General features: G+C 39.0%; 7 protein-coding genes across 10 annotated transcripts; 2 read left to right on the top strand and 5 right to left on the bottom strand.

The window, feature by feature from the left end:
* Positions 1–2,472: 2,472 nt before the first annotated feature.
* Positions 2,473–6,497, bottom strand: LOC141908287 (frizzled-4-like). Its single transcript, XM_074798270.1, has one exon. The coding sequence runs from the start codon at positions 6,495–6,497 to the stop codon at positions 4,809–4,811; it is 1,689 nt and encodes a 562-aa protein (XP_074654371.1). The 3' UTR covers positions 2,473–4,808.
* Positions 6,498–9,111: 2,614 nt separating this feature from the next.
* LOC141908295 (RNA ligase 1-like) lies at positions 9,112–11,562 on the top strand. The gene is made up of 7 exons (XM_074798283.1): positions 9,112–9,417; positions 9,855–10,006; positions 10,071–10,155; positions 10,238–10,325; positions 10,403–10,503; positions 10,712–10,881; positions 10,951–11,562. Exons 1-7 carry the CDS (start codon positions 9,195–9,197, stop codon positions 11,131–11,133), a joined length of 1,002 nt encoding a protein of 333 aa, XP_074654384.1. The 5' UTR covers positions 9,112–9,194; the 3' UTR covers positions 11,134–11,562.
* A 1,347-nt stretch (positions 11,563–12,909) lies between these two features.
* LOC141914886 (UPAR/Ly6 domain-containing protein cold-like) lies at positions 12,910–14,180 on the bottom strand. Its single transcript, XM_074806224.1, has 4 exons — positions 14,059–14,180; positions 13,789–13,908; positions 13,321–13,502; positions 12,910–13,238 (listed from the first exon to the last, which is right to left on the bottom strand). The coding sequence occupies exons 1-4, from the start codon at positions 14,105–14,107 to the stop codon at positions 13,155–13,157; spliced, it is 435 nt and encodes a 144-aa protein (XP_074662325.1). The 5' UTR covers positions 14,108–14,180; the 3' UTR covers positions 12,910–13,154.
* A 147-nt stretch (positions 14,181–14,327) lies between these two features.
* Positions 14,328–16,558, top strand: LOC141914891 (uncharacterized). Its single transcript, XM_074806230.1, has 5 exons — positions 14,328–14,592; positions 14,760–14,905; positions 15,027–15,210; positions 15,292–15,423; positions 15,861–16,558. Exons 1-5 carry the CDS (start codon positions 14,385–14,387, stop codon positions 16,166–16,168), a joined length of 978 nt encoding a protein of 325 aa, XP_074662331.1. The 5' UTR covers positions 14,328–14,384; the 3' UTR covers positions 16,169–16,558.
* A 1,448-nt stretch (positions 16,559–18,006) lies between these two features.
* On the bottom strand, positions 18,007–23,068 carry LOC141910779 (copine-3-like). Of its 4 annotated transcripts, none has more exons than XM_074801574.1 (18): positions 22,876–23,068; positions 22,587–22,705; positions 21,397–21,554; positions 21,194–21,273; positions 20,993–21,105; positions 20,748–20,878; positions 20,443–20,531; positions 20,272–20,364; positions 20,102–20,182; positions 19,888–20,004; positions 19,716–19,794; positions 19,568–19,618; positions 19,321–19,482; positions 19,100–19,243; positions 18,874–18,984; positions 18,487–18,606; positions 18,255–18,408; positions 18,007–18,164 (listed from the first exon to the last, which is right to left on the bottom strand). In XM_074801574.1, the coding sequence occupies exons 1-18, from the start codon at positions 22,923–22,925 to the stop codon at positions 18,088–18,090; spliced, it is 1,929 nt and encodes a 642-aa protein (XP_074657675.1). In that variant the 5' UTR covers positions 22,926–23,068; the 3' UTR covers positions 18,007–18,087. The 4 variants fall into 4 exon arrangements, with proteins under 4 accessions (XP_074657675.1, XP_074657683.1, XP_074657702.1 ...); XM_074801582.1 differs by having other exon boundaries at positions 20,102–20,170; XM_074801601.1 differs by lacking the exon at positions 22,587–22,705 and having other exon boundaries at positions 22,876–23,008.
* A 26-nt stretch (positions 23,069–23,094) lies between these two features.
* On the bottom strand, positions 23,095–24,522 carry LOC141915251 (sialate O-acetylesterase-like). Its single transcript, XM_074806722.1, has 5 exons — positions 24,326–24,522; positions 23,992–24,077; positions 23,625–23,752; positions 23,357–23,511; positions 23,095–23,116 (listed from the first exon to the last, which is right to left on the bottom strand). Exons 1-5 carry the CDS (start codon positions 24,520–24,522, stop codon positions 23,095–23,097), a joined length of 588 nt encoding a protein of 195 aa, XP_074662823.1.
* On the bottom strand, positions 24,447–25,815 carry LOC141910798 (sialate O-acetylesterase-like). Its single transcript, XM_074801613.1, has 4 exons — positions 25,644–25,815; positions 25,327–25,473; positions 25,078–25,250; positions 24,447–24,781 (listed from the first exon to the last, which is right to left on the bottom strand). The coding sequence occupies exons 1-4, from the start codon at positions 25,738–25,740 to the stop codon at positions 24,590–24,592; spliced, it is 609 nt and encodes a 202-aa protein (XP_074657714.1). The 5' UTR covers positions 25,741–25,815; the 3' UTR covers positions 24,447–24,589.
* Positions 25,816–26,541: the final 726 nt, after the last annotated feature.

Raw genomic sequence — 26,541 nt, 5'->3', positions numbered from 1 at the left:
TGTCAATGTCAGACTGCTGTAAATACAAGTGACACGAAACAAACGTGATATCATCATTTAATGCATGTGGATACAAAAAGTTCATGTGTAGTTCAGACCGCTTCCAATTGGACCTGACACTCAAGAACTCGTGGACCCGGACCCGACACTCAGGGACTCGTGGACCCGGACCCGACACTCAAGGACTCGTGGACCCGGACCCGACACTCAGATACTCGTGGACCCGGGCCACAGGGATACGGCGACACGGGACCCACCCTTGCACCAAGGACTCAGGACCCTTAAATCAATCTCTTCCTCAAGTCACTCAGTCTCTCTTCCTCAAGTCACTCAGTCTCTCTTCCTCAAGTCACTCAGTCTCTCTTCCTCAAGTCACTCACTCTCTCTTCCTCAAGTCACTCACTCTCTCTTCCTCAAGTCACTCACTCTCTCTTCCTCTCTCTCTGAGCCTCTTATAACCCCGAGCACTAAATGTCTCGAGTTTTTGTTGTCAAATTCTTTTTACCTGTTTGGTAACCATAGAAACGATTCAGTTGTCACCGACGCAACATTCTCCAGGGCTTTAGGGGTGACTCCAGTAGCAGCCGACTGCAGGGTGACTCCAGCAGCAACAGCCGACTGTAGGGTGACTCCAGTGAGGACAGACAGTGTGAGGAGAAGGTGTATTGTGACGTCACTAGTCATTACTCAGTTGTTCGAAGTCCAAATTCCAAATGATTTTTGAGGTGACATGTATTCCTACGCAGCAGCAGCAGCAGTGATGGGGCACCGACAGTAGTTAAAGTTCCTCCTGTAATTGTGGCAATTAGAATGTGGCGGTAACATCAAAGAGAAATTAATCACGCTCTGATTGGTCTATTCAAACACACGTGATGCTGGGAATTTTTAATTTTCTTTCCAAGACGTCTCTTTGTAGCTGCTCGAAGGCACAGCGTGTACTGCGACGTGTGTCGCCTGAAACAATCCTTCATTTCACTTATAACCAGCCCTACGTGCCAGAGGTGCCTTCTATTCTCGATTCGGTGCAGACCGGGCGTAAAAATCTAATTTAAAAAGTAATCTACAAAAATCAACAAAATCGAATTGAGTTTTTAATGATTTTTCTGAAAGTAATTAAAAACTGTTTGTTTTTCTTCGTCGTTCAAATCGTCATCGAATTGTCGCCTGGTCTCGAGGCGATTCCGGAATCTACCGAAATCAGTTCGGCAATTTCCGAGTTTACGGTCCAGGGTGCTCAACAACCGGATATGACGTCATGGTATTTGTGATCGAAGTAAGAAAATTAAGATTTGAGGATTTTGAAAGAATTTGAACTTCTCTACCCTTCTCCCTCTCCCTCTCCCTCTCCCTCTCCCTCTCCCTCTCCCTCTCCCTCTCCCTCTCCCTCTCCCTCTCCCTCTCCCTCTCCCTCTCCCTCTCCCTCTCCCTCTCCCTCTCCCTCTCCCTCTCCCTCTCCCTCTCCCTCTCCCTCTCCCTCTCCCTCTCCCTCTCCCTCTCCCTCTCTGCCCATCATTCTGTGTCATGATATCCTCACATGCCACAGTTCATTTCATCAAATAACGTGATACATAACAGACATGTGAATCTCACTTAACGAGAGCTGTCTGATTCCAATCACTCTGTCTACTTTGAGAGCTGTCTGATTTGAGTGACGTCACCACTTGAGAGTATGTCGTTTTACCAGTGATTAACACTTATTAAACATTAACTGATAAATTGAATCAGTCGTGTCTGTCAATAACTGGTCGTTTTATCAATGGTTTATCAGTGGTTTGTCAGCGGTTTATCCTATATATTCACACATACAAACCGTGTCAGGGTCAAACACTGACTGATTGTCAAACTCTATATAATATAATACACATCTAATTCATTACATAGCAAAAACAACCCGAAGCTCACTGACTGATTGACTGACTGACTCCTGACTGTGGACTGACTGACTGTGGACTGACTGACTGACTGACTGTGGACTCACTCCTGACTGTGGACTGACTGACTGTGGACTGACTGACTGTGGACTGACTGACTGTGGACTGACTGACTGTGGACTGACTGACTGTGGACTGACTGACTGTGGACTGACTGACTGTGGACTGACTGACTGTGGACTGATTGACTGTTCCTCGGAGAGGGGATCCTCACACGTTCGGGGGTTCCTCGTTCGGGGGTTCCTCGGAGAGGGGATCCTCACACGTTCGGGGGTTCCTCGTTCGGGGTTCCTCGGAGAGGGGATCCTCACACGTTCGGGGATTCCTCGTTCGGGGGTTCCTCGGAGAGGGGATGCCTCATCCCTTATCATTCACAAATACACTGTACAATAACCACGAATTTAATGAATTAATTTATTTTATTTATTTATACCCTGTTTGTTCGGTTTTCAAAATATATAATCATTAGGAATTTTGATAGATACATATATATATATATATATATATATATATATGTATATATATGTATGTACATGTGCATGTATAACACAATGAATTATTATATACAGTTTATATGTACACCACCTCAATATACACATTTCAAACATGAAGAATTTACTGGATTTTTAACATTATGCAAAATAGTGCCTCACTCTTACAATGACGTCATCATACCTTACTAGTACCAGTGACAAAATAATTAATAAGTGATTGTCATGGTAAAAATGACGTCATGAATGCGAGGTTGATGGAAAGGGTGTCACGGTTCAAAGATTTGAATTTAACGGTCGACTGAGTTCCGTTAACAGTTGTTATGTACAGGAAACGCTATTGATTTATCGGCTGATTGATTTATTGATTTTAATTCACAGTCAACATGTGCATCACTGAATTCATCACTAAAACTCATTTTACACATTTACAAAATTGTTCTTTTTGGTGAATGAAATTAAAATCGATCTCAAGAATCGTCTTCAGGCGTATTTTAAAAATAATTCGTTTGTTTTGTACCATAATCTACAAGTTAGAATTGATTAAACATCCCCCGAATTGAGAACAAGCTATAGAATTACACCTTGTATAAAGGTGCAAGCTGATTTAACCTGAGCCCAGTTTCACAGTTAGCTGATTTAACCTGAGCCCAGTTGCACAGTTAGCTGATTTAACCTGAGCCCAGTTTCACAGTTAGCTGATTTAACCCGAGCCCAGTTTCACAGTTAGCTGATTTAACCGGAGCCCAGTTTCACAGTTAGCTAATTTAACCGGAGCCCAGTTTCACAGTTAGCTGATTTAACCCGAGCCCAGTTTCACAGTTAGCTGATTTAACCCGAGCCCAGTTTCACAGTTAGCTGATTTAACCCGAGCCCAGTTTCACAGTTAGCTGATTTAACCCGAGCCCAGTTTCACAGTTAGCTGATTTAACCTGAGCCCAGTTTCACAGTTAGCTGATTTAACCTGAGCCCAGTTTCACAGTTAGCTGATTTAACCCGAGCCCAGTTTCACAGTTAGCTGATTTAACCTGAGCCCAGTTTCACAGTTAGCTGATCTAACCTGAGCCCAGTTTCACAGTTAGCTGATTTAACCCGAGCCCAGTTTCACAGTTAGCTGATTTAACCTGAGCCCAGTTTCACAGTTAGCTGATTTAACCTGAGCCCAGTTTCACAGTTAGCTGATTTAACCTGAGCCCAGTAGCACAGTTTACAGCTTAAAGACAGATTTGTGACCTGTATAACCATTGGTTCCATAATCTAACTAACAACTAGGTCGCGAGTGTGAAACTGGAGCTCATGGCTATTGGGAGTCTAGTCCAAGAAGGGTAAGGGTGTAGGGGGGGGTATCCCCGCTTAAACAAATAATAATAACTTATAAATATAAAACAGGGTTAATTCGAACCACAGAACAAAAACTGACCAAAAGTTATGAGCGCAATTCTAGCAACTGACCAATCAATGACTAAAACTCGTCATACAAACCCGTTATTCATTCATTATAAACAGTCGCTATTTGGTATTTATAGTAATTTATTGCATTAACGAACCACCAGTTTTAACCAGTTCAATTATGATTTACTGCGGTAAAGATAAGTGTACGCAGAAATCAACATCTAAACTGATTTAAAATAATACCCTGATAAAACATAGAATAGCTTGATCTGACAGGTTTATCGATCATAAAAATCAAAGTACGAGAACACAGCGACTAGCGGCAACTTTAATATACATTGATCAAAAGATAAAATATCAAAGTCGTATATTTGCCATATGTATATAACATGTAAAGAGAGTGAGCCTCAAATATCATCTACATCTGATTGTATTAATATTAGTTCATACTGTCGATAAAAGGCGGCGCTGAAAGGGTTTCAATTTAGTCAGCACAATAAGGAAGGTTTTCTATGAATATTTTCTAACAATGTAATTATTATTTATCGGGCTAATTCAGGCGATTCAGGTCGACTTTAAACAGTCTGTCTGTCAACGATTCTTTGACTCCGTCTTCAAATCCAGTTCAAAGAACCATCACGGAACAGAGCTATGAATAGATTTCATTCGATTTATAACGAGTTTATGGGTCAGGATTATTTCTAGCGAGGGTCACACACATACACCTCACATACATCTCACATACACCTCACATACAACTCACATACACCTCACATACACCTCACATACATCTCATCGAGTAATGATAGTATTTTGGTAGTTTTTAAGTTTTTCTTTATTTACAAATTGATTTCAATTCGATGAAAGACCTGAACATCAACCTCCTAAACCAGGCTAGTACAAAATTATTATTATTACCTTTGAAAAATCAGCAAGAAACGTGAGAGGCCGCGCGGGTGAGGCCAGGATAAAGTGAGGCCAGTATTAGTTACTGTCACACAGGGGTCTCATTACCGGATTTACTGCGTTTTGGTTTATCCATCCTGATAGTTCCTCGATACGCGTAAGGATTGTGTGGATACTGCTGTTTAGCCGGTATATACTGTACGTGATTCGGTATGTTACTTTTATGTCGATTTCGGAAACAAATTCGACTACAGAAATTTTTCCACGATGTCAAAGTTTTCGAAGTCCAAATCCACATTCCGCTAGTGATACCGACGACTAACGACATAAACACTTTTAACATGAAAATTTCAAAGTTTGGTTGAACAGGTGAGCGTGAATTCAGCCATAAGTCTCGATTCATGTATTCGTACACGTAACAAGCGATAACACAAGTAGCGGGAACTGTATATAAAACTGAGAATACCCCGATACGAACCATCAACACTTCTAATTTATCAGTCTTTAAACCGTCATTCTTTACGTGACGACGGATACGAAACAGCGCCACAAACCCGGCCAGTAAAAACGACGTGCCTAATATCAAATAGGCGATGGAAGGTCCGAGAATGAATCCCATAAAAGCGTCTAAACCCTGATTACCTACAAAACACATTCCAGTTAGTTCATCGGCATCAACATTACGCATAACTAATATCACAATAGTTTTAACAGCAGGTATCGCCCAGGCGGCTAGGTGAAAATAACTACTGTGCATCTGGATCGCTTCGTGGCCCCATTTCAAACCTGTCGACAGCAACCAGGTTAGAGTTAATATAACCCACCAAATAGAACTAGCGGCTCCGAAATAATACAGTAATAAGAAGACAATGGCGCAGTCTGTATTCTCCAGTCCCTCTTGAATTAAAATCCTGCGATTACTGGGTGAATCTGTGTGACACGAGATCGCATCACGACCGGCGATCAATCTCACGATGTAACCGATACTATAAATATTGTAACACATCGACAGGAATATAATCGGCCTTTCCGGATATTTAAACCTACTCGAATCTATAATGAACGTTAGAACAGTTAACAAAGTGGATAGAAAACAAACTCCGGCCCAAATCATCATCCAAATATCTGCGAAACGTTTGTTATCCTTCGAAAATAAAGCGTCTTCGCCGCAGATCAAAGCGCATCGATTTGTTCTGTTTATATAGAAATATTTGCTCGAATATCGATAGTTCAAACAGCTCCGCTCCTCAACAGGTTTATCATTATTATTAATTATATTATTATTATCGATATTAATAATCGGTTTATTAGTTAAAATGATCGGAGCGTTCATGACATCTTTATCCGGGTCGTCGTCGATAGGAGGTCCATCCATACACATACTGTTCTGATCGTTTTTAGCCGGGAATTGTGAACAGTTTAACGCGGCCGGCCACGGAAATCCAAAATACGTCAAAACCGTTTGACATCGTTTTTTGATATTCTCGCACATCGGTCTACACGGTCCTATAGGCATCAGTACCTTCTCCGTACACATCGGAACATAAACCGAACATAGGAAGAATTTCAGCTGTTTCGAGCAACCGTATTGAATTAACGGCGTGAAAGTAAACAACTGAGACTCGGCTTCACGTTGTAATTCGTGTCCAACTAAATTCGGCATTCCCGTCACGTTATAACCTAATCCTTTACACATCTCGATATTAATAGGATCACACGTTCTCACATCGGCCGAGTCTTTATTTCGACTAGCGACTACGAACATTACAGATGTCATTAATAATAGTACACAGACACTACCTGCTGCCATACTGAATGACTGATGATGTGAATACGCCGTTCAGAACTATGTGAGAAGATAAATGAGCTTTTCTGTGTAAAACCTACGATTGACAGGCTGCGCACCGCGGCGTCAACATTCCTAACCTTCGCCTTATCCACCACGCATAACGTCCTCTTGTTTCCGCGTTTTAGTGAAACGATACTATAGATAGATAAGTCCTCGCTGTCAAGAGGAGACACGTTGTATTTAGATCATACTTTCACTGGGTTTCAGCTGTAACTACGAGAAGACCTCCACACTCGCGCGTAGTATATCGATAAACACTCTCACCAGCTCGACCAATCAGCTAGTCGCGTTTTATGCGTCTACCCTCCCATAACTGTCAGACTGGATACCGCCCCCCTACGAGGTTTATTCAATGATCTGATGGCCCTCTTTGTGCTGCTCATTTCGGGGTTTAAATCTCAAGTTGTGACTATGAAATCAATGCGACTATTCGCAGCTGGGTGATCGGGGTAGGGAGAGACAGAGAGATGCATGCAGCACGCGTCTCATGTTTTACCAAATTAAAAACTAATTCATCACGTCATTTCGAACGATGTCTTATGTAAAACATAAATAACGCGTAGCATGTTTTCTATTGGAGGCCGCTATACACAGATACTACCGGGTTATAAATCTCACTAGTGGCATTTATTGCTAGTCGTTACTAATCGGTCGGCAATAAACTATACAATAAACACGTTATTTTAATTGTAAACGATTTGTCACATGTGTTTAATAAAAGCAACAGGGATTCAACTGATCCGTTAACGAGGGAGGGAGTGAGAGGGAGGGGAGAGGGAGTGAGAGGGGAGAGCAAGGGGGGAGGGAGGGAGCGAGGGAGGGAGGGAGGGGGTGAGGGAGGGGGCGAGTGAGAGGGGTATTAATAACCTATCATCACCACGACTACAAGTTTAGATAAACCGTGAAATTCTCGTCACAAAAGTTCATATTGAACTGAAGTCGAGTTGAACAAGTTCAACGATATTAGAATGAAAACTGTTATAGAACAACAAACAAATCGCTGAATTGATTGCAATTGAATCTAGAATCAACGAATAAAATTGAAGGAAAAAAAGCAGAATTTGAGAATAAAGAGTTTGGTTCGAACCACAAAACATTTTTGGATGCCAAAAAACCATTCGTAATCAGAGACTAATAACATAGAAAATCATTAGAAATTTGCGAGGAAAACTAAAACTTGAGCGACGAACTGCAGAAGTAATTGACAGCTACAGACAGGCCCTGGTAAGTGAGTAAACAGTCGTACTGACAGATAACACGAGTTTCGTGTATACAATACTTCAATCAGCAGCGAGTCTGAGAGACGAAGATTAATGAATACAGTCAGTGCCCGCCTTCTCAAATACATAGTGCCCGTTCATTATACCACGTGTTCCGTTAATCCGTTCTTTGCCGCGGATTATCGGATTAGTGAGCATTATACATCTACTGTAGAACAATACATGAGTTCATTGACGGGTTTTATTGGCCTCGTCTTTTGACTATGAACCGGAATCGTCTTTTCTCAGGCGAAGAATAATGGATCAAATTCTACTCTGAAACCTGAATTTTCCAGATTGTTGATGGGTACATATCGTAAAAACAATCACTGGAATCAGATTCGAACCCGGGTCACCCCCTCGGAGTCAATCGGAATCCCCGAACGTCTGAGGATCCCCTCTCGGAACCCTAATACATCTTCTATTCAGCATCAGAACCCCGGCACTCGACCCTCTGAGAATCAGTATACAATAATTTCTGCTTTCTTTCTTTCAAAGTTATATAAAACAAATTTAGAATCATTTCTATTTAAATGTGGCTTTTTAAAGTCTTCACTGATTAAGAAAATAGTTTCATTAAATAAAGCATTAGTTGATGGAAAAATTAGCGATTGAAACAATGTCATTAGCCCGCCACATGTCGACCGTCTAGTGCTGCCTCTATATATAACAATAGCGGGAAAAACGTGAACTAACATAATACTCGCTTGCCAAAGTCTTCGAACGGCCGTACAGGACAAACTATTTACCGAAATGCGGGCCGGATTCCAAGAAAATTCTAAAGACTTATAAAAACTGCACTGAAACTCCTTAACTGGCAATTTTTCTACAGAATTAGCTTTTTTAAGAAAGGCGCGGGGCCGGATGACAGACGGGTGTTTGTCAATATCTACATTATCTTTGCATCAGGCATGGAAGGAATCAAAGTGAAAGTTTCTATGATTTGATACACCATCGAAAAAAACTTATGTTAGCTTATTCCATAAGGCAATCATGAGCTTGAAAACATTTGCAATTACTCATTACTCGCATGCCACAGTGGGAAAGTGAGCCGTGTAAAATAATAACTGTAAAGTGCTGCCCCTATATAGATAATTAGCGGTAAAAATGCGAACTAACACTGCATTGGTTTTGAAAACTCGTTAAATTCAATTCGTTATTGATGGATTTACTAACATGCACTTCTTCACGCGTGATTGTGTCGCAAATATTCGTAAAAAATACAAAATAAGTATTACTCACGTGCCACAGGAGGAATCTTTGAATTGAATTGATCGTGCTACGAAGCGCAATCAACCGATTTCACCCGGCAGAAACCAGGCATCTAATGATATTTTTTGCGTACAGCTAGATCCCGGCAGCCCATATGGATGGTTTAGAGAAACTCGGTTCAGTTCAGTTTAAAGTATCATGCGTATTTAAAACTGTAGTTGTTGAAGAGGGATCCAAAAAACGAAAATACCAAACATTTAAAGTGATCGCTTCATCCGAACTGAAACCAGAAATAATAGAACAACATGAATCATTAAAAACAGCGATTATATCTGAGAAACTGGACGGTACCTGTTGTCTTATACAAAACTGGCAAGGTAGGTCTCAATCTTCAGTTGCTCGTGGGTAAAAAGAGGGGGATGGAAGGGGCTGACGGGAGGGAGAGTAGTCTGAATTGACCAGACGATTGATGTTAGGGACAGGTCGTATACTTTGAGATGGGGACGCTACTGACATTTGGGGTCCTACCAAGCCATATATATATATATATATATATAGACCTGTGGATCGGTATGTACCAGGATAGTCAAGTATCTAGATGTCTAGCCGTTGTTCCAAGGGGTCCATACAGCGGCGTCTGGTATTCAGACTAAGGTTAGGAGATGAGGGGATAATTTGGTAATAGGTAAACCGTGGTAGTGGTGAACTATGTGTTTTATGTATTTCAGGTAAACCGTGGTAGTGGTTGACTATGTGTTTTATGTATTTCACGTAAACCGTGGTAGTGGTTGACTTTGTGTTTTATGTATTTCAGGTAAACCGTGGTTATGGGCTCGATTAGATCGAAAACTAAACAAATTATCGGAAAGGAAATTCCGTAAAGTTAAAATATTACATCGAGAATGGGAGAAGAATGGACGAACCGGCGAAGAACCAACTTTTACTTGGACCGATGCAGATTTCAAGGTAAAATGACGTTTGGTTCTTCCTAATCTGGGATTATTTTCTTATACTCACTGATCTATTTTAGGATGTACCGAGTTGTTGGCAGCCGGCATCTGGAGTAAAAATAGAAAATGGAATTGCACAAGCCGATATCAATGGTCATATTCCAGGTATAGTTTAAACCTGATACGAGACTCTGCCACATTCCTCCCTCGACCGAGAGTTCAATCTACCTTGTTATTTTTGCTGTAGGTTGGATTCCAGTATCACCGGGTTCAAGGCAATATTGTTGGCATTTAACACCAGTTGATTTTAAATTACAGATAGCTCTTTTATTGAGGTAATTCACTATAGATGGCGTTAGTGATGTGTATGTGGTTTATCACTGTATTCAATTAAATACTGTTTATATTTCAGAGAAAATGAACATGGATTAGAAATAGTAGCAGTACCATTAGACAGTATATGTGGTCATACTGTAGAACTGATCGGTACAAACATCAACGGTAATCCTTACGGTAAATAAATCAAACTCAATCATCGCACCATTCCCCCGCCCGCCACGCCCATTCCTGGCACCGGTAGTTTAATAACGACTGGGGGTGTGGTCCCCCCGCCGCCCCCATTCCTGGCACCGGTAGTTTAATAACGACTGGGGGTGTGGTCCCCCCGCCGCCCCCATTCCTGGCACCGGTAGTTTCTAGATGATGATGTTGTTTATTTTAGGTATAGGCAGTAGGGACGCACCGATTCATATGTTTGTTGTACACGGCAGTATCTCAAACATTAAAATACCGGAATTAAATCGTGAAGTTTTGAATGAATGGTTCACTAGTACGCAGGACGGAGCTATAGAGGGCGTTGTTTGGCATTGCGAGGACGGAACTCTGTTCAAGGTACCGCCTAAAATTTACCGACTGAATTCAGTGAAATATTCCAATAAATGAATATGTGATTATTTTTAGGTTCATCGACACCACCTGGAATTACCGTGGCCAGTCGAATCTCCGAGACTCTGTCAGATTCCTGTTTATATCAATGTTCCATTCGATACTAGTGAAAATATGTGGGAAGATAATTCATTATTCAGGAGATTGAATTCTGTTCATCAGCAAAAATTCCAGAATTTATCAGCTTTAAATGTATAAAAAATAATCAAATATTTGTCACTGTATGTATTACTACTAGGTCATGTATTACAATGTATTACTGCTAGAATATGTATTACAATGTATTATATTGTACTAGGTTCAGCTTTAGACACACTGTCAGCCCCCGATATACTGACAGCAGCCACATCAGAGGTGATTTATGATTTTTAAGGGGCTTACTTCCGGAATTAAATACGGATGTTTCATTTTTGAAAGAAGCTGGTGTTTATCACGGAGAGGTATATCAGGGGCTGACTATTGGTATATCAGGGGCTGACTATTGGTATATCAGGGGCTGACTATTGGTATATCAGGGGCGGACTATTTACATTTAATTGTCGCAGTCTGAAAGATCTGTTAGAAATATACAATTGAAGAGTTTATTTGCGCTGTATGTCGTCGACCCATTGACTTTCATCATGTCTGAGTTTAATACAGTTTTGTTATCATTATTTTAACTGTAAATATATTTATTTATATCGTAGAAAACTTGAGAAACGTTTTGGATTATTTCTGGGATTCTTCCCGTCACATCCCCCTTGAATCAGTGAACACCTACAGAAACCTGAATCAGTGAACACCTACAGACACCTGAATCAGTGAACACCTACAGACACCTGAATCAGTGAACACCTACAGACACCTGAATCAGTGAACACCTACAGACACCTGAATCAGTGAACACCTACAGACACCTGAATCAGTGAACACCTACAGACACCTGAATCAGAGAACACCTACAGACACCTGAATCAGTGAACCCCTACAGACACCTGAATCAGTGAACACCTACAGACACCTGAATCAGTGAACACATACAGACACCTGAATCAGTGAACACCTAGAGACACCTGAATCAGTGAACACCTGAATCAGTGAACACCCAGATACACCTGAATCGGAGAACCCCTACAGACACCTGAATCAGTGAACCCCTACAGACACCTGAATCAGTGAACACCTACAGACACCTGAATCAGTGAACACATACAGACACCTGTATCGGTGAACACATACAGACACCTGAATCAGTGAACACCTAGAGACACCTGAATCAGTGAACACCCAGATACACCTGAATCGGAGAACCCCTACAGACACCTGAATCAGTGAACCCCTACAGACACCTGAATCAGTGAACACCTACAGACACCTGAATCAGTGAACACATACAGACACCTGAATCAGTGAACCCCTACAGACACCTGAATCAGCAAACACCTACAGACACCTGAATCAGTGAACACCTAGAGACACCTGAATCAGTGAACACCTGAATCAGTGAACACCCAGATACACCTGAATCGGAGAACCCCTACAGACACCTGAATCAGTGAACCCCTACAGACACCTGAATCAGTGAACCCCTACAGACACCTGAATCAGTGAACCCCTACAGACACCTGAATCAGTGAACCCCTACAGACACCTGAATCAGTGAACACCTACAGACACCGGAATCAGTGAACACCTACAGACACCGGAATCAGTGAACACCTACAGACACCTGAATCAGTGAACACCTACAGACACCTGAATCAGTGAACCCCTACAGACACCCAATGATTGAATAATAATTTATTTTATTAAGAAAAGCTTGTTATAAAATATAATTGAGTTTTACAAAAATTGAAGAATGTTTGCGAAGGAATCAACGCCAGGAATGAATCATAATTAGAGTGAATCTGATATTTACAATCATTATTAATAATCATTAATTTATGTTTATTTGATACTAATTAAAAAACCCTCAAATATCAATAGATATTATATATATATATATATATATACACGAAATAAAATACACTTGGACAGAATATTTATGGACTGTTTTTACAAAGAGTTGAGTCTTATTTATAAAATGGACGATACTTAAAAATCATGGACGTCAATCCTTAAAAATTTCTAGTTGTTTTGTAACAAAACCCGATTCACAAAAACCGACCGAAAAAAAATTTGAATTTCCCAAACCCGATTGTCCATTGTTATTGTTTTAGCGATGGTTTCTATGACGATTATTAGCTGTAACGCAGAATCAACAATGCGCCGATACAAGCGGTAACCAGTAGTACGATACTGTACGAGGTGATCCCTGAACCGAGCTGTAAATAAATACACAAAACTATCAGTAATTAATACACTCGTCACCGAGGAACCGTTTCTACCATTTACAACAATACTTACAGTTACGTAATAATTACAGTAATCACCCTGACAACATTCAACACAGGTCCAGTCATCGTACCAATCACGTTTACAAGCTTTCAAATAAACGGCTTTATCGGCTTCACAAGCGGGACGCGTGCTGCATTCTTTAGTGATATATGCCAGTCTAAAATCACCTCTCTCAGTCCAGTACGGGGGTACTACAAATTAACAATTCAGTTTACTCTCAGTCACACATTATGACAGAAGTAGAATTAAAACCTATTATTTACAAATATAAAAGATTAAAAACGAAATAAAGAATTAAAATGACAATGTTTTGAGCTTTCCTAAAGAACATCATCAGGTGACTGGCGAAAAAATATATAAAACAAGAAGAGAACAAGTTAATAATTGATTAAATATCTGAGTGTAACTTATAGCTGATGAGGTTGAGGAGGAGGAGGTCTCGAGGACGGCAGGCAGGCATATTGGAGCGAGTCTCACCTCTATATTTGATAATAGTAGCACATGTATCGTGATGTTCTTCACACTGAATTGTACTCTTCACACATTTATCTTTATTACTGTCTTGAGAATCACAAACATAACATTCTAAACCAACAGCTGAAAATAAACAACGCCCAAATTAGCCAACAACACAGTTCTGTGACTGACAATATCGAAACCCGGAAGTGATATTAAATATGAATTTAAACCAGTTTAAACTGGTTAAATCTCGTATTTTAAACGATATTTCAAATGTTTAAAACTTACACAAACTAACTGACGCTAAAATCACCCATAAATATATCCACTTATCCATTATTTCACCGCGTTTAAATTCATCAAAACTCGTTCAGTTCTTCTCAGAAATTCGATCGATGTAGATGGCGCTACGGTGGAGAATTAACTATTTCGCGGATCTGGATCAGTAATTGGAATGAACTAATTCACGGATTAGGGTTAGGGTTAGCCGTGATAAATTCGGGATTCGAACCCGGTGAGTTAGTTACGATCTCGCGTATTTCCGGGTGGTTGCTACAGAAGCTCAAGTGTCAAGTTGATTGTGTAAACGGTGTATAGAGATAGAGATAGAGAGGATGCTCGCCACCAGCAGCAGCCCGCATCAGTTCACTGGATTAAGTAGAACTCTGAAAGCTGATATCAATGAAGTAATTGGAAGCGGTAAACATTATGTGACTCCTGAATTAGAAAGAGAATTCAGATCTATAAATAACGGAGTGGAACATCTGAAATTAGATTCCACTTTACACGGTGGAAATTCCACTCTACTTCAGCAGCGATCAGGTAATATTCTTTTAATCAGGTCTTTTTTTTCAGAATTATTCAATGAAGTCAATAAGATCCATTGTGGGGTAGGGAGTTGTGTGTGCTCCTGATCTGGGGAGGCTTGATTTGAACTAACCCCAAGTTGCAGGATAAATGTTGGTTTATGTATATCTAATGTATTTCAGGTGCAGTACAAACTCTAAATAACGCGAATGGAGTCATGAATAACTATAAATTAACCATGGATAAAAATAACTTGGCAAAAATGCAAGAAAATGAAATCCGTGAATTACATCACCACCATATGCAGAATCTATTAAATGTTAAAGGGGTAAGTTTTCCAGAGAGAGTGTTCAGTTCGGAGTGTTCTTGAGTGTTCAGTGGAACAGTTTGGAGTGTTTTTCAGTTTGTAAGAGTGTCCCTGATAATGATGTATTTGTTTGATATTGTAGGATATGCGACCGTATGCTAAAGAATCATACAACAGAATTCGACAGTTTTCAGATCAGATCGGAGTTACAGATCGATATACCGGCTATAGAAACAACCTCACACGGGGATCTAGAAACCCATTTCAATTAGATACCTACTGGATGAGAGATTTTAACAAAAATAAACCTGTCTTCAATTCAGACGGTAAGATAAATGATTTGAGATTTTGTTATTTTTCTTGGTTGCCCCCCCCCAATGATTGTAAATGATTGTGAATGATTGTAGGTTACCCTAGAGCGATGACTGCTGCAGGATATCATAATACATTCAACCAGTACACAATGTCTAATAAACCAAACAGACAGCCAGATATCGGGATTCAATCACAACTGATCAGACCAGCTACTACTCAATCAGGTACAGTGTTCATCAACCCAATTCTACTGGATCCTCAGAGTTCATACTTGAATATACTTGACCCGGGCAATCGGACAAGTGCTTAGATCGGACCCTGCAGGATCCTCAGAGTTCAATGTTAAAATAACATTTTCATTGTTTATTTAACTCCAATTCAAATCTGAACTTAGAACTATTGAACCTATTGTTAATATTTTATTGAAGAAACATTGAAAATGAACTAATCATCGGTATTTAGAGTCCAAACCTAAATGACAACTGTGCAAATAGATTTCGGTTTAATAGCTCAAAATTGGTTTAAGTTAAACAGATTACCTTAAACCAAACTTTGAGTAAAATCTAAGAAAAGAATTTCTGAGGAAACTTCTACTGAAATTTCAGTATAGTTCTATTAAGATAGAATATAATTGTAATTTTGTAGTATATTTTATTTGTAGCTGTTCCTGTAAAAAAGCTAGAAACAAGAGGACAACATTTAGATAAAGGACCCAATACACAATCAATACAAGAAGCTTGTGGGATTAATATGATATTCCCCGGAAAATCAGAATATAAAACGCGTTATTCGAGGCCTCCTCCGGATGAGAAAACCAGTCCATTTATCATCAATCCAGCTCCAAATTATCACATTTACGGACGCCCCCTCGCTAAACAGCAGTTTGATCCCAGTTATACCGAATATCAGACTCGCTACGAATGGCCTGATGGCAGTAAGATTATTAAACTTCCCTGGTTGAAAAAATAAAACCATTTCAAATTAGAATTTACCGACCCCATTAGAGATTATATTCAATGCTTGGTTTAGAGTATTATTTTTACATGAAATACTGTACGAGATTTCTAAAAACTATCAAAAAAATATAACCTTGTTAAATATTTTTAAATCAATTTTTGAATATCATCAGATTTGTTGAAAGTATTTCTGATGACTTGTATTAGTGAGATGGGTGTTTTTAAAGTATTAGTGATTTGTATAGATTGAGCACTTCTGTATATTATTCTATATTTAGTAATAAGGTTCTAATATAATTGTTGTGTGCCAAACCCTATTGTGATATCAGTACCTCCTCCTCCAGGTAGGTACTATTGACTAATGTCTATTTCAACCTGACTTAAGAGCATTCCAAGTGGCCTAGCTCGCTCATTTTTGGTAGTACATACCTGATAAAGGTCTTATTAGGACCAGAAAGGACGGGCAGTCGACCTTAAACATCGTTTTTTAATCCACTTTAAACTGTATTGAAGGATATCCAAACAGTCTGCATTGAGAGGGGTTCCTGAGAGAAAAGGGACTCCATGATTTGGAAGTTTAACAATATATCTCCATGCCTACCAACTGAAGTTTGGTGTGTAGGCATGGAAACATATTGTTAAACTTTCAAATCATGGAGTCTCTTTTCTCTCATGAACCCCTTTCAGTGAAGACTTTTTAGATATCCTTCAATACAGTTTAAAGTGGATTAAAAAATGATGTTTAAGGTCGACTGCCTGTCCTTTCTGGTCCTAATAAGACCTTTATCAGGTATGTGCTACTAAAAATGACTGAGCTAGGCCACTTGGAATGCTCTCAAGTCAGGTTGAAATAGACATTAGAATCAGTACCTCCCCCTGCAGGCAGGTACTATTCATCTCCCTCTCATTTAGTTTAGTCTTTCACGTTTATCAGTATTTCATAGTTTTTAACAATACAATTATTGATCATAGAACAAACATTAACTTTCGCATTTTCATATTTCAATAAAATGATAATAAAACGATGTTTATTGAGACTTAAACCAATCACTGTAGAGATTCTATACTTCAAATTATTGAATCATGTGAATATTTCTTTTAATCTTTGAATTAATTCCAGTGGAAAATACAATATTGTGTGGTATTAGTGATGAAATAAAGCCTATTTGTATTCAACACTTTAAGAGTTTGTATTGTAGATACTTCTGTAAAAATCCACTCAAATAAAAATTGTTAATTTGTATTTATTTACGATGAAACTTAAATCAGAAATAATAAATGATTAATTTCTACATGAAACTGATTCCGAGTTGTTGAATAGATTTGTCGGCGGCCAGCCCTCGATCAGTAGGACTTCCTTTGTCAAACACCCACAGAAGCTCTGAGTGCCCCTTTTTCGTTGCTGGTAATCTTCTAGAATAAATGGATGTGGGTAGGTTTGGAAAGAAAGAGAGAGAGAGTGATAGCGGGTATTGTTACAGTGAGTGGAGTCACCACACCTGACTGGTCACCAGTCATGGTGCCAACCACACTAACCAGACAAACTTGCAAACCATTTCTATCACCACTGGTCTATGGTCTAGTGGTTAGTGTGCTTGGCTGTTACGCTGAAGACTCCAAGTTCGAATCCTGCTAGGGTTAGGGTTAGAGGTCACCTGAACCTAGGGTTAGGGTTATGGTTGACCCCTAGGGTTAGGGTTAATTTTACTGGATATCTGAATTACTTTTTGGTGAATTCGACATCTATTTTTGACCGGATACGAACACAACATGCGAACTACTGTTTCATAAATTAAACACAATCGAATCTTTTTTCATCAAACAAACAAATTAATAGAGTTTGAAGTCAACATAGAATTTATTTACTGAAATAAATTTTACACAAATTTGCTGTCTATTTATACCAGATTCACATTTCTGTCTGGTCGCTGTCTAATTTGATGAGTCGAATTTTTGGACAGTCGTAAACGTTTTGACTGCATCTGATCCACAAACTGGACACAGAACTTCTGAAATTAAAAAAAAAAAAACAAAAACTGTTTTCATTATAACGACATAAGATTTTTAGATAACGACATGGTAAAATGAGACAAACAAACCTTTAGATTGTGGAACAGCCTGTAATTGCGTGAGCGCGTTCACCCAGTTTCCGTTTCCGGTTGTTGAATTATGGGTGTAATTTTCCGGAAATATTGATTTTGATTTCATATAAGTTATAAATTGAGACGAGATGACAAACATCAAATCATTCAACTAAAATATATTACAAATAGAACGACGTTATGTTTAACGGATGTATAAGGACAGTCAGTGCCCGATTGAATCACTTACTATTTTTGGAGAATTGAAATTTGTATTTCTCAAAACGATCACGTGACTATTCGGTCTCCAGGCGGTATTTTTTGATTTAGCACATTTCAGTAAATTATCGGGTGTTGAACGCAATTGATCCTGGAATTTAAAAAAAACAACAACAATTAGGTTGAATGATTATTTATGAAACAGTGATAGATCTAGCAGTTTGCTGATAGCGAGGACAATTTCAAAATTGTAGAAATAAGAAGTTATTCATTATCGAACTGAGACTAAAACGTTTTTGCTGTTTCCAAATTGCACCTGATGCAAGATAACTGTTTATAGCGCGAAACACTTTAGTCTTGACAGACTTCTTAATTTCGTGTTTAGATATTTAAGTGTAGTCGATGAGGAAGTACTAACGATATAGTGAAAGTCGGAGGGTCCTAAACACACGATTAAAACAGACATCGGTAAATCACAGGCGTCACATAAAACATCTAATGTCGCATCTAAATCATTCAAAACTCCATCCTACAAAATACACACAACTTCATTACGTCACAGTTCATTTACATATCATCCTTACACTCATTATTATGTCACAGTTCATTTGCATAATATCCATATATGGAATAAATGTTCTTACCGTTATTATAGTAACGACGTAATAATGCCGTTGATGTTCGGATTGTTGAACGAGTTTCATGGCGTGTTTGATGACGGGAGTGAAATATGTGGGACCGGAGAATGTTAGTTGAGGAGTGATGAACTCGTAAGCCGAGATCATTCCCTGAAATACATCCAACAGATAAGAATTGAGAATAGTTTCTTCACAATGTTTTATTCTCATAATTCTCTTATATTCACCTGAATTCCTTTAACGGGTTCTGTATTCATACAGAAACAATGAGATGTATGTTTCTGATCGGGTAATTTAGCTCCGAATCCATACAGATGTATCTGTTGTGTATGATCGTATATTCCGATAGCGCCGTTTATCAACCGCATTGTTTTCTCATATTCATTCATCTGTTTAAATACAAACACCGAATACATGGATTCATCTAATCGATAAAATTATAATATTCAAATTGATGAGGAGGAAATGACGTACCGGAAGTAGATGATGTAGAGAGTTATTATTGGTTAAATCCCCGTTAGACATCTGAAACATACAATACAAAACAAAATGGCGGCGTCTCATGGGGGGCATACGGGTTGGGGGGGGGATACAGGGCAGGGAGGGGAGGGTGTCGACTTACAGTAAAATCAATAGCATAAATCTGTTTGAGATTAAACCCACAGTTGATGTAATCATTTAAACTATAGTCTCTTTCTAAACTGTAATACAACAAACAAAAGAAACAGAGTTTCATTAGAAATACTTGGACCTAACTCCGCTCAATGACTCAAGACTCGGGACTCATCGCTTACCTGCATTTATAAAATAATAATTCTGTTATCTGTAATGTTTCATCGTCATTTTCCTCCTCATCTTTTTCCTCTTTAATTTTCTTACATTTCATCATTTTCAACTTGTAAATATCCGTTCTATAAATTTTGAGAAATATTTGATCAAATGAATTGTAATAAAATTTCAAACTGAATGTGAATTAATTGAACGATTCTTTGTGCGAATGAAATTTACCTTTTCTCATTGTTTTGAATCAAGTCTTGAATCCTGATTTTGGATGAAGAAATTTCTTTATGATTCCCGCTGAAAATAAACCTGAATTACATAAATCTAATTGATGCGGGTAGGTTAGAGAGAAGAGGGTCTAGTTTAGGTTCTTCCCGCTAGGTGACCTCAGTTCTTACCGATTTTTCTTATAGATTATAAATTTGATAAATGCATCAGTGGATTGACTCATTCCGGTCAATTTTGAGAGTGAAATCTCAAACGGTTTCCACCTGAAATAAACAAAGTTCCTATAAATGATAATTGATGAATTTAAGCAGTGAATGTTTAAGTGTTGTATAAAGAGTTACCTAGGTGCATTAGATTTCAGTAATTCTGTTCTATAAACAGGATGATGCGTATCACATATTCTCCTCTGAATTTCTAGATAAACTTTTTTCTACAAAAGAAATCATCAAATAATATAGAATATTTTTTCTCTCGATTTCATCAATTTAGAGGTTGGAGGGTTGAATCCAACCAGCCCGTAAATCATCAGTCCATAATGCTTATATTAGGGATCATGGGGGCATTTGAAATTTGAGGGAGACAATGATTACGAGTTTTCACCAGGCAGTTCTCACTGAGGTTTGTGACGTCACTGTATTATGCGTACCTTCCACAGACGACTCACTGCTGCTCCTTCTCTTTTCATATTTGAGCAGCCGATATGACAGAATATTCGGCCTCGATTTGGACGATACGTTTCACTCAGAAATGTTATCCAACCTCGCGGTTTTGGGAAACCTTTAATAAAACGAAATCATTAATCTACCACGTGACTTAACAACGGTGCATTTCACAGATCCTGAATTGATTAGACCCTGATCGATGAAGCGCCCCCTGGTGTTGATCTCTTACCCGGTATCCTCAGAATTCTATTGATTTCTGTTTTATTCGATTGTGTTGATACTAATTCATGAGCGGTAATCTCTACTGAGCCGATCACGTGTTGTTTATCCAAGTCGATAATCCTAGAAATATCAATATTGATAATCCGAGAAATGATATTCAATTTCCTAGAAATGATGAAAATGATTGTTTAAGTGTTATTTCTAATACCTCGGGTCCATGCTGTACAGTGTAACCAGGAGTTTTATATCGTGGTGCGGATTAAATTCAGTTATAAAAACATTCGTGAACTGAAATAAAATATTCAACGAAATTTTGAGGTTTTGATTTTTAAACAGATTTTATCGAAGATTGGAAACCTTGGCTACTAGTGCGTGGAATAGCTTCATTAGGGTGAAATGTAAATACTGTACCGTGGGTTTGATTTTATTGATAGCAGGTTCACTTCTCCACACCTGCTTCCACTGTCCGTATTGTCTCTGGTGTATCACACAAACTGGTATCGTATCCTCAGCTTTCTCAATATCGCTACATTTAATGTAAACCTCTAATTTGTCGATTTCATCCATTTCTAGAAAATCATCATTTATGTTATTTTCACTAAAATCTTTAAATACTATGAGTTGTATATGTATAAGTGATCAAACGCCACCTGGGAGCTAGGAACATTATCAGGTCCATTATACAGAAACCATCACCGTCAAATTGTCACTTTCAACTGGTTAAAGTTTAACCAACTTTTGAGAAAAGGATCGCTTTATAGTGAATGGTATAATCATTGAATTTGAGTCAGCTTTCACATTATTTGTTCACAAAAAAATGTTGATACGTTGATATGTATAATTAAAGCACTTTCCGATAAAAATATACGAAATTTGACTGTAATTGAATTAACCAATTTTATCGCAAAATTAACTTATTTAACTAAATATATTTACCTGTTTAGAATATTTAACTCCAATATAAACAGTACAATGTATGCTGTATGTGTGACAGTACTGTGTATTTGACACTCACAATATATACAACAATTGCACTTGATCCGACACGACCCGTAGGAGTCACGCTTTATTACTCGCTATTGTCAATAACAATCAAAATCAAAATTTGGTGAAATATCCATGATTTATTCCTGATCCATACGTCATTACATTATCAGTTAAAAAAATCAATAAAACAAACTCAAAATATGTATACAAATAGACAATTTGATTAAATACATGGAATAATGGGCCAGAATTTAGCCAGCCAGCCAGCCAGCCAGCCAGCCAGCCAGCCAGCCAGCCAGCCAGCCAGCCAGCCAGCCAGCCAGCCAGCCAGCCAGCCAGCCAGCCAGCCAGCCAGCCAGCCAGCCAGCCAGCCAGCCAGCCAGCCAGCCAGCCAGCCAGCCAGCCAGCCAGCCAGCCAGCCAGCCAGCCAGCCAGCCAGCCAGCCAGCCAGCCAGCCAGCCAGCCAGCCAGCCAGCCAGCCAGCCAGCCAGCCAGAGTTTCATAACCGGAATCAGAGTTTCTAAAAGTTCACTTTAAGAATGAACGGTGGAGCCGGAAGTGCAGTGTTTGAATCATAAATGGCGCATTGTTTAAGTAAACAGGGGGAAACTGACCAGTTGTATCTGATATATAATATCTGACCAACAGATATACATCCGTAAGAGGAGATATATACAGCAGAATCAGTCGAGTGGATGATAGGTGCTGCTGACCACTTATAACCGCAATATATCTATAATTAAAACCAATAACATTCATCATGATATTCATAACAATAGCTTGAAAACAATTCCGATTTCTAGATATTGACCCAGCTACGGAGATCCATGGAAACCATTCATTCATAAACTGATTCAGGAATTTCTGTGAAATCCACCCCAGGAGCTGACAACCGAATCTCACCTGGTAATCCCAGACGTATGACTGTCGAATTTGTAACTGTGTTTGACCATCGTCGTAAACTATTCTTATCAGTTGTTTGGTTTTAATGAACTCTACAGCTGTTGGGAAAGGTCCTTGAAATCGGATATTTTTCATTTTATAAGCGACCGCTAAACTGGATAAAGTCAAACGATTCACTACTTCATATTTATATCTCGGGTGAATGCTGCAAATAAACATTCATACACTTAGAATCTGTGACCTGAAATCAACACGTACGACTCAACTATTCCACACTTTAGGATCTGGTTCGATCCACAACTGAGGAATCAGAACCCAGTTCCACACTTTAGGATCTGGTTCTACAACTCAGGATCCAGTAGTACAGTTCAAGATCCAGTTCCACAGTACAGGACCCAGTTCCACAGTTCTGGATCCAGTTCCACAGTTCTGGATCCAGTTCTACTATTGGAAGTTGATATTTAGGGTAAGTTATATTTACCTGCCCCAGGGTGAAGTAGAATCGGGTAAATCTATCGCTACAGCCATAAACACATTATTCATTTTAGGGTTAGGAACGTAGCCGTAATCAGCTGTCTGATGCCAGCGAATTTCAGGAAAATTATTCACCATTGATTCATCGTTATCGGGAGCTAACTATAATAATACACAATACAACATTAAACACCTCTCGAGTCGGACCAAACCGGGAGGCTTAGTGCGACCTCAGAGTGAACTCTGAGTTAAGCGCAGTTAAGAACTATTGATACCTGAACGAAACCGAACGGGAATTGATGATCAGTTTGACTGTGAGATGAGAATTTCAGCCTCCAATCAGCGATCATTGCTGGGAATGTACAGTTATAATTGTGTCGATTGTGCATAGCATTTGACTCTCCTTAAAAACAGCATCGAAACCATAAACACGAGACTCGATATAGTATCTCAAAAACATGAGACTCGATATAAGTATCTCGAAAAGATAACAATCTTATTGCGTGTATGTTGACATCTTAATTTCCCTCCAATTTAATGAAAATTCATCAACTCATTTTCTCATTTTTGAGTTGGAAATTGATTGAAAATTGCTAGAGTTTCATTTCAAATTTTCTATATTCTAAAAACGGACGAACCTACCTTGATACCAGATACTTCCATATATGGTCATGTTTAAAAGCGGATTTATCATAGCATTCCATAAAGAATTGTCATGCACTGATGACCTGTAATTACAAGGACTCGAATATCATTTGATTACCGAAACTAAAAACTAATAAAACATTGAATCAGTCCACATTTGTGAGTTAAAATTAATCAAATTCCTAGATTTCGACCATCAGAATTAAGTTATAATTAAAGTTTGTAAGACAAAAACAGGTTACAAAATGTACATGGATATGTAATATTTATGCATGTACATGTACGTAATTTAGCTGTAACTGTTGAACTTTGTTTAATCAATTAAATTAACCTGTGAAGATTACAACTGGTAAACGCATCTTTAGACATCCAGTATTCTACAGGAGTTCCACTAACACATGATTCTATTAAACCAATCGGGTATCTTAATCTCTCATACAGAGCTTTACCGTACAACCAACAAACAGCAGAGAAATAAGTGAACGGATCTCCTCCTAATGATCCTTCAAATATAAAACACAGAATCATCACGATCCAGTTCCGCACACACAAATGTCAAATATTTGGCAATGAACTGATTTCAAATCGAATGCCCTCAAATAACTGTGGGTTCAATGTTAATTATATCTGAATTGTAATAATTATTACTTGGTGATGAGGGAGACCACGGGACAGAAATAGATTTCAAATCATAAAGAGGCTTAGTAGAAGATTCAACGGCTGCAGTGAAAACTCTAACGTGTGAATAATTCGATGTAATCTTCAACTCAGCACTCGCGTTCTTTAACTACAAATATACATAAAAACAGAACCTGTAACCAACACATTTAGGGGGAGGAGCGAGTTGGGGGGCTACGCGGCCCAGTCGTCACTAGATCATACGACTGGTGGTTGTGTATGTATGTCTGTGGTCAAGGGCTCAAAGGCATCTCAGTCTAACACCGGCTTAGTTCTACGTATAACAAATAGCAACCTAGACCGATCCAAACTCGTTAGAGTATCTTAGTCTGAAGATTAAAGGTTAAATAGTCAGACTATACAACCCATACCAGAGCGACAACCAGACCGCGGTTTAGATCGTACCATGCTTAATGTAAATGCCATGTTACTCTGACCGGAACAAATCCAAACATCCCCAAATAAAACATCACGTAAACTGATAGTTTCACCGTTAGATGTTGCTGTTATAACGTAAGGTCCGGGATTCACCGTCGCTTCCAATTTGACCTTCCAAACAAAAACTCCATCTATCGGACCTAATTTGAATATGAAAACATGATGTAGCCAATCAGATGAGAGTAAAGTCGTTTTGAATATCGATTTCGATATTACCCGGATGTGAATAAGTCGAGTAGTTTTTTCCGTTGAATTGAAGTTGAACAGTTTGGTTATCGGTTGTTATATAGCCCCAGATATCAGCCTGAGCCGGACCTCGCTGTAAAACCATATGATCGCCATAATATGAGGCGAAACTGAAAACTAAAACATTCAATAATCTTTGATGAAATGCAGTCAGTCGAACGGTTTTCTTTCTACCGAATATGAATTTGACGGTTCGTGAGAGCGGGCTGGGACATCACAATAATCTGTCTCATTGTTCCGATGTGATCCCAGACGAATTGTGGAAATGTATCGACAGGGTGGCTTACCTTTGTGACGAGTACCCGGTCTAAAGCGGTCACGTGATTCAGCCGTTTGTGTCAAATTGATGAGACACAAAATAGTAAAATAAAACCAGTAAAACATTTTCTAAACGCGATCAGCGAGTTACAGTCAGTGAGAGATACAGATATACATAGTGTCGTCGTGTCGTTAATAGTTTAGGGGGTCACGTGCACTGTCAGTAGGTAAATAAATACTGATAAGGATTGAATATAGTTCTAGGAAAAACTCGAGTCTTAAGAGAAAACAAAGTAATGTTAATCATGGATGCTAGGGTCGCCATCTATTGGAATTTGGCTGAACTAACTATATTGCTCTTACTGTCTTACTGGCTGCTCTCTAATCCGTTGAAATCACATTCGCCATCTGGTGAAGATAACCGTTATTAGATTGTAGTAACATACATATCCGCTAGATGGCGAGTGTGATTTCAACGCATTAAAGAGCAGTCAGTAAGACAGTAAGAGCTATGTAGTTAGTTCAGCCAAATTCCAATAGATGGCGGTCATATTTCAAATACAAAATCACCCCGTTTCCTATATTCAGCACCAGGACCACTCTGAATCAATATCAGTAATTACTGGGTTGGAACCCGGGACACCCCTGTACATCCTCTATCCAGTATCAGGACCACTCTGGATCAGTGCCAGTAATTATTGGATTCGAACCCGGGACACCCCTGTACATCCTCTATTCAGCATCGGGACCACTCCGGATCAGTGCCAGTAATTATTGGATTCGAACCCGGGACACCCCTGTACATCCTCTATTCAGCATCGGGACCACTCCGGATCAGATTCAGTAATTATTGGATTCGAACCCGGGACACCCCTGTACATCCTCTATCCAGTATCGGGACCACTCCGGATCAGTGCCAGTAATTAC

The sequence above is a fragment of the Tubulanus polymorphus genome, chromosome 1 (assembly GCF_964204645.1).
Source record: "Tubulanus polymorphus chromosome 1, tnTubPoly1.2, whole genome shotgun sequence".
In the NCBI taxonomy this organism is placed as follows: domain Eukaryota; kingdom Metazoa; phylum Nemertea; class Palaeonemertea; order Tubulaniformes; family Tubulanidae; genus Tubulanus; species Tubulanus polymorphus.
Note: the sequence above shows the minus strand (reverse complement) of the source record. Positions and strands in the feature narration are given on the sequence as shown.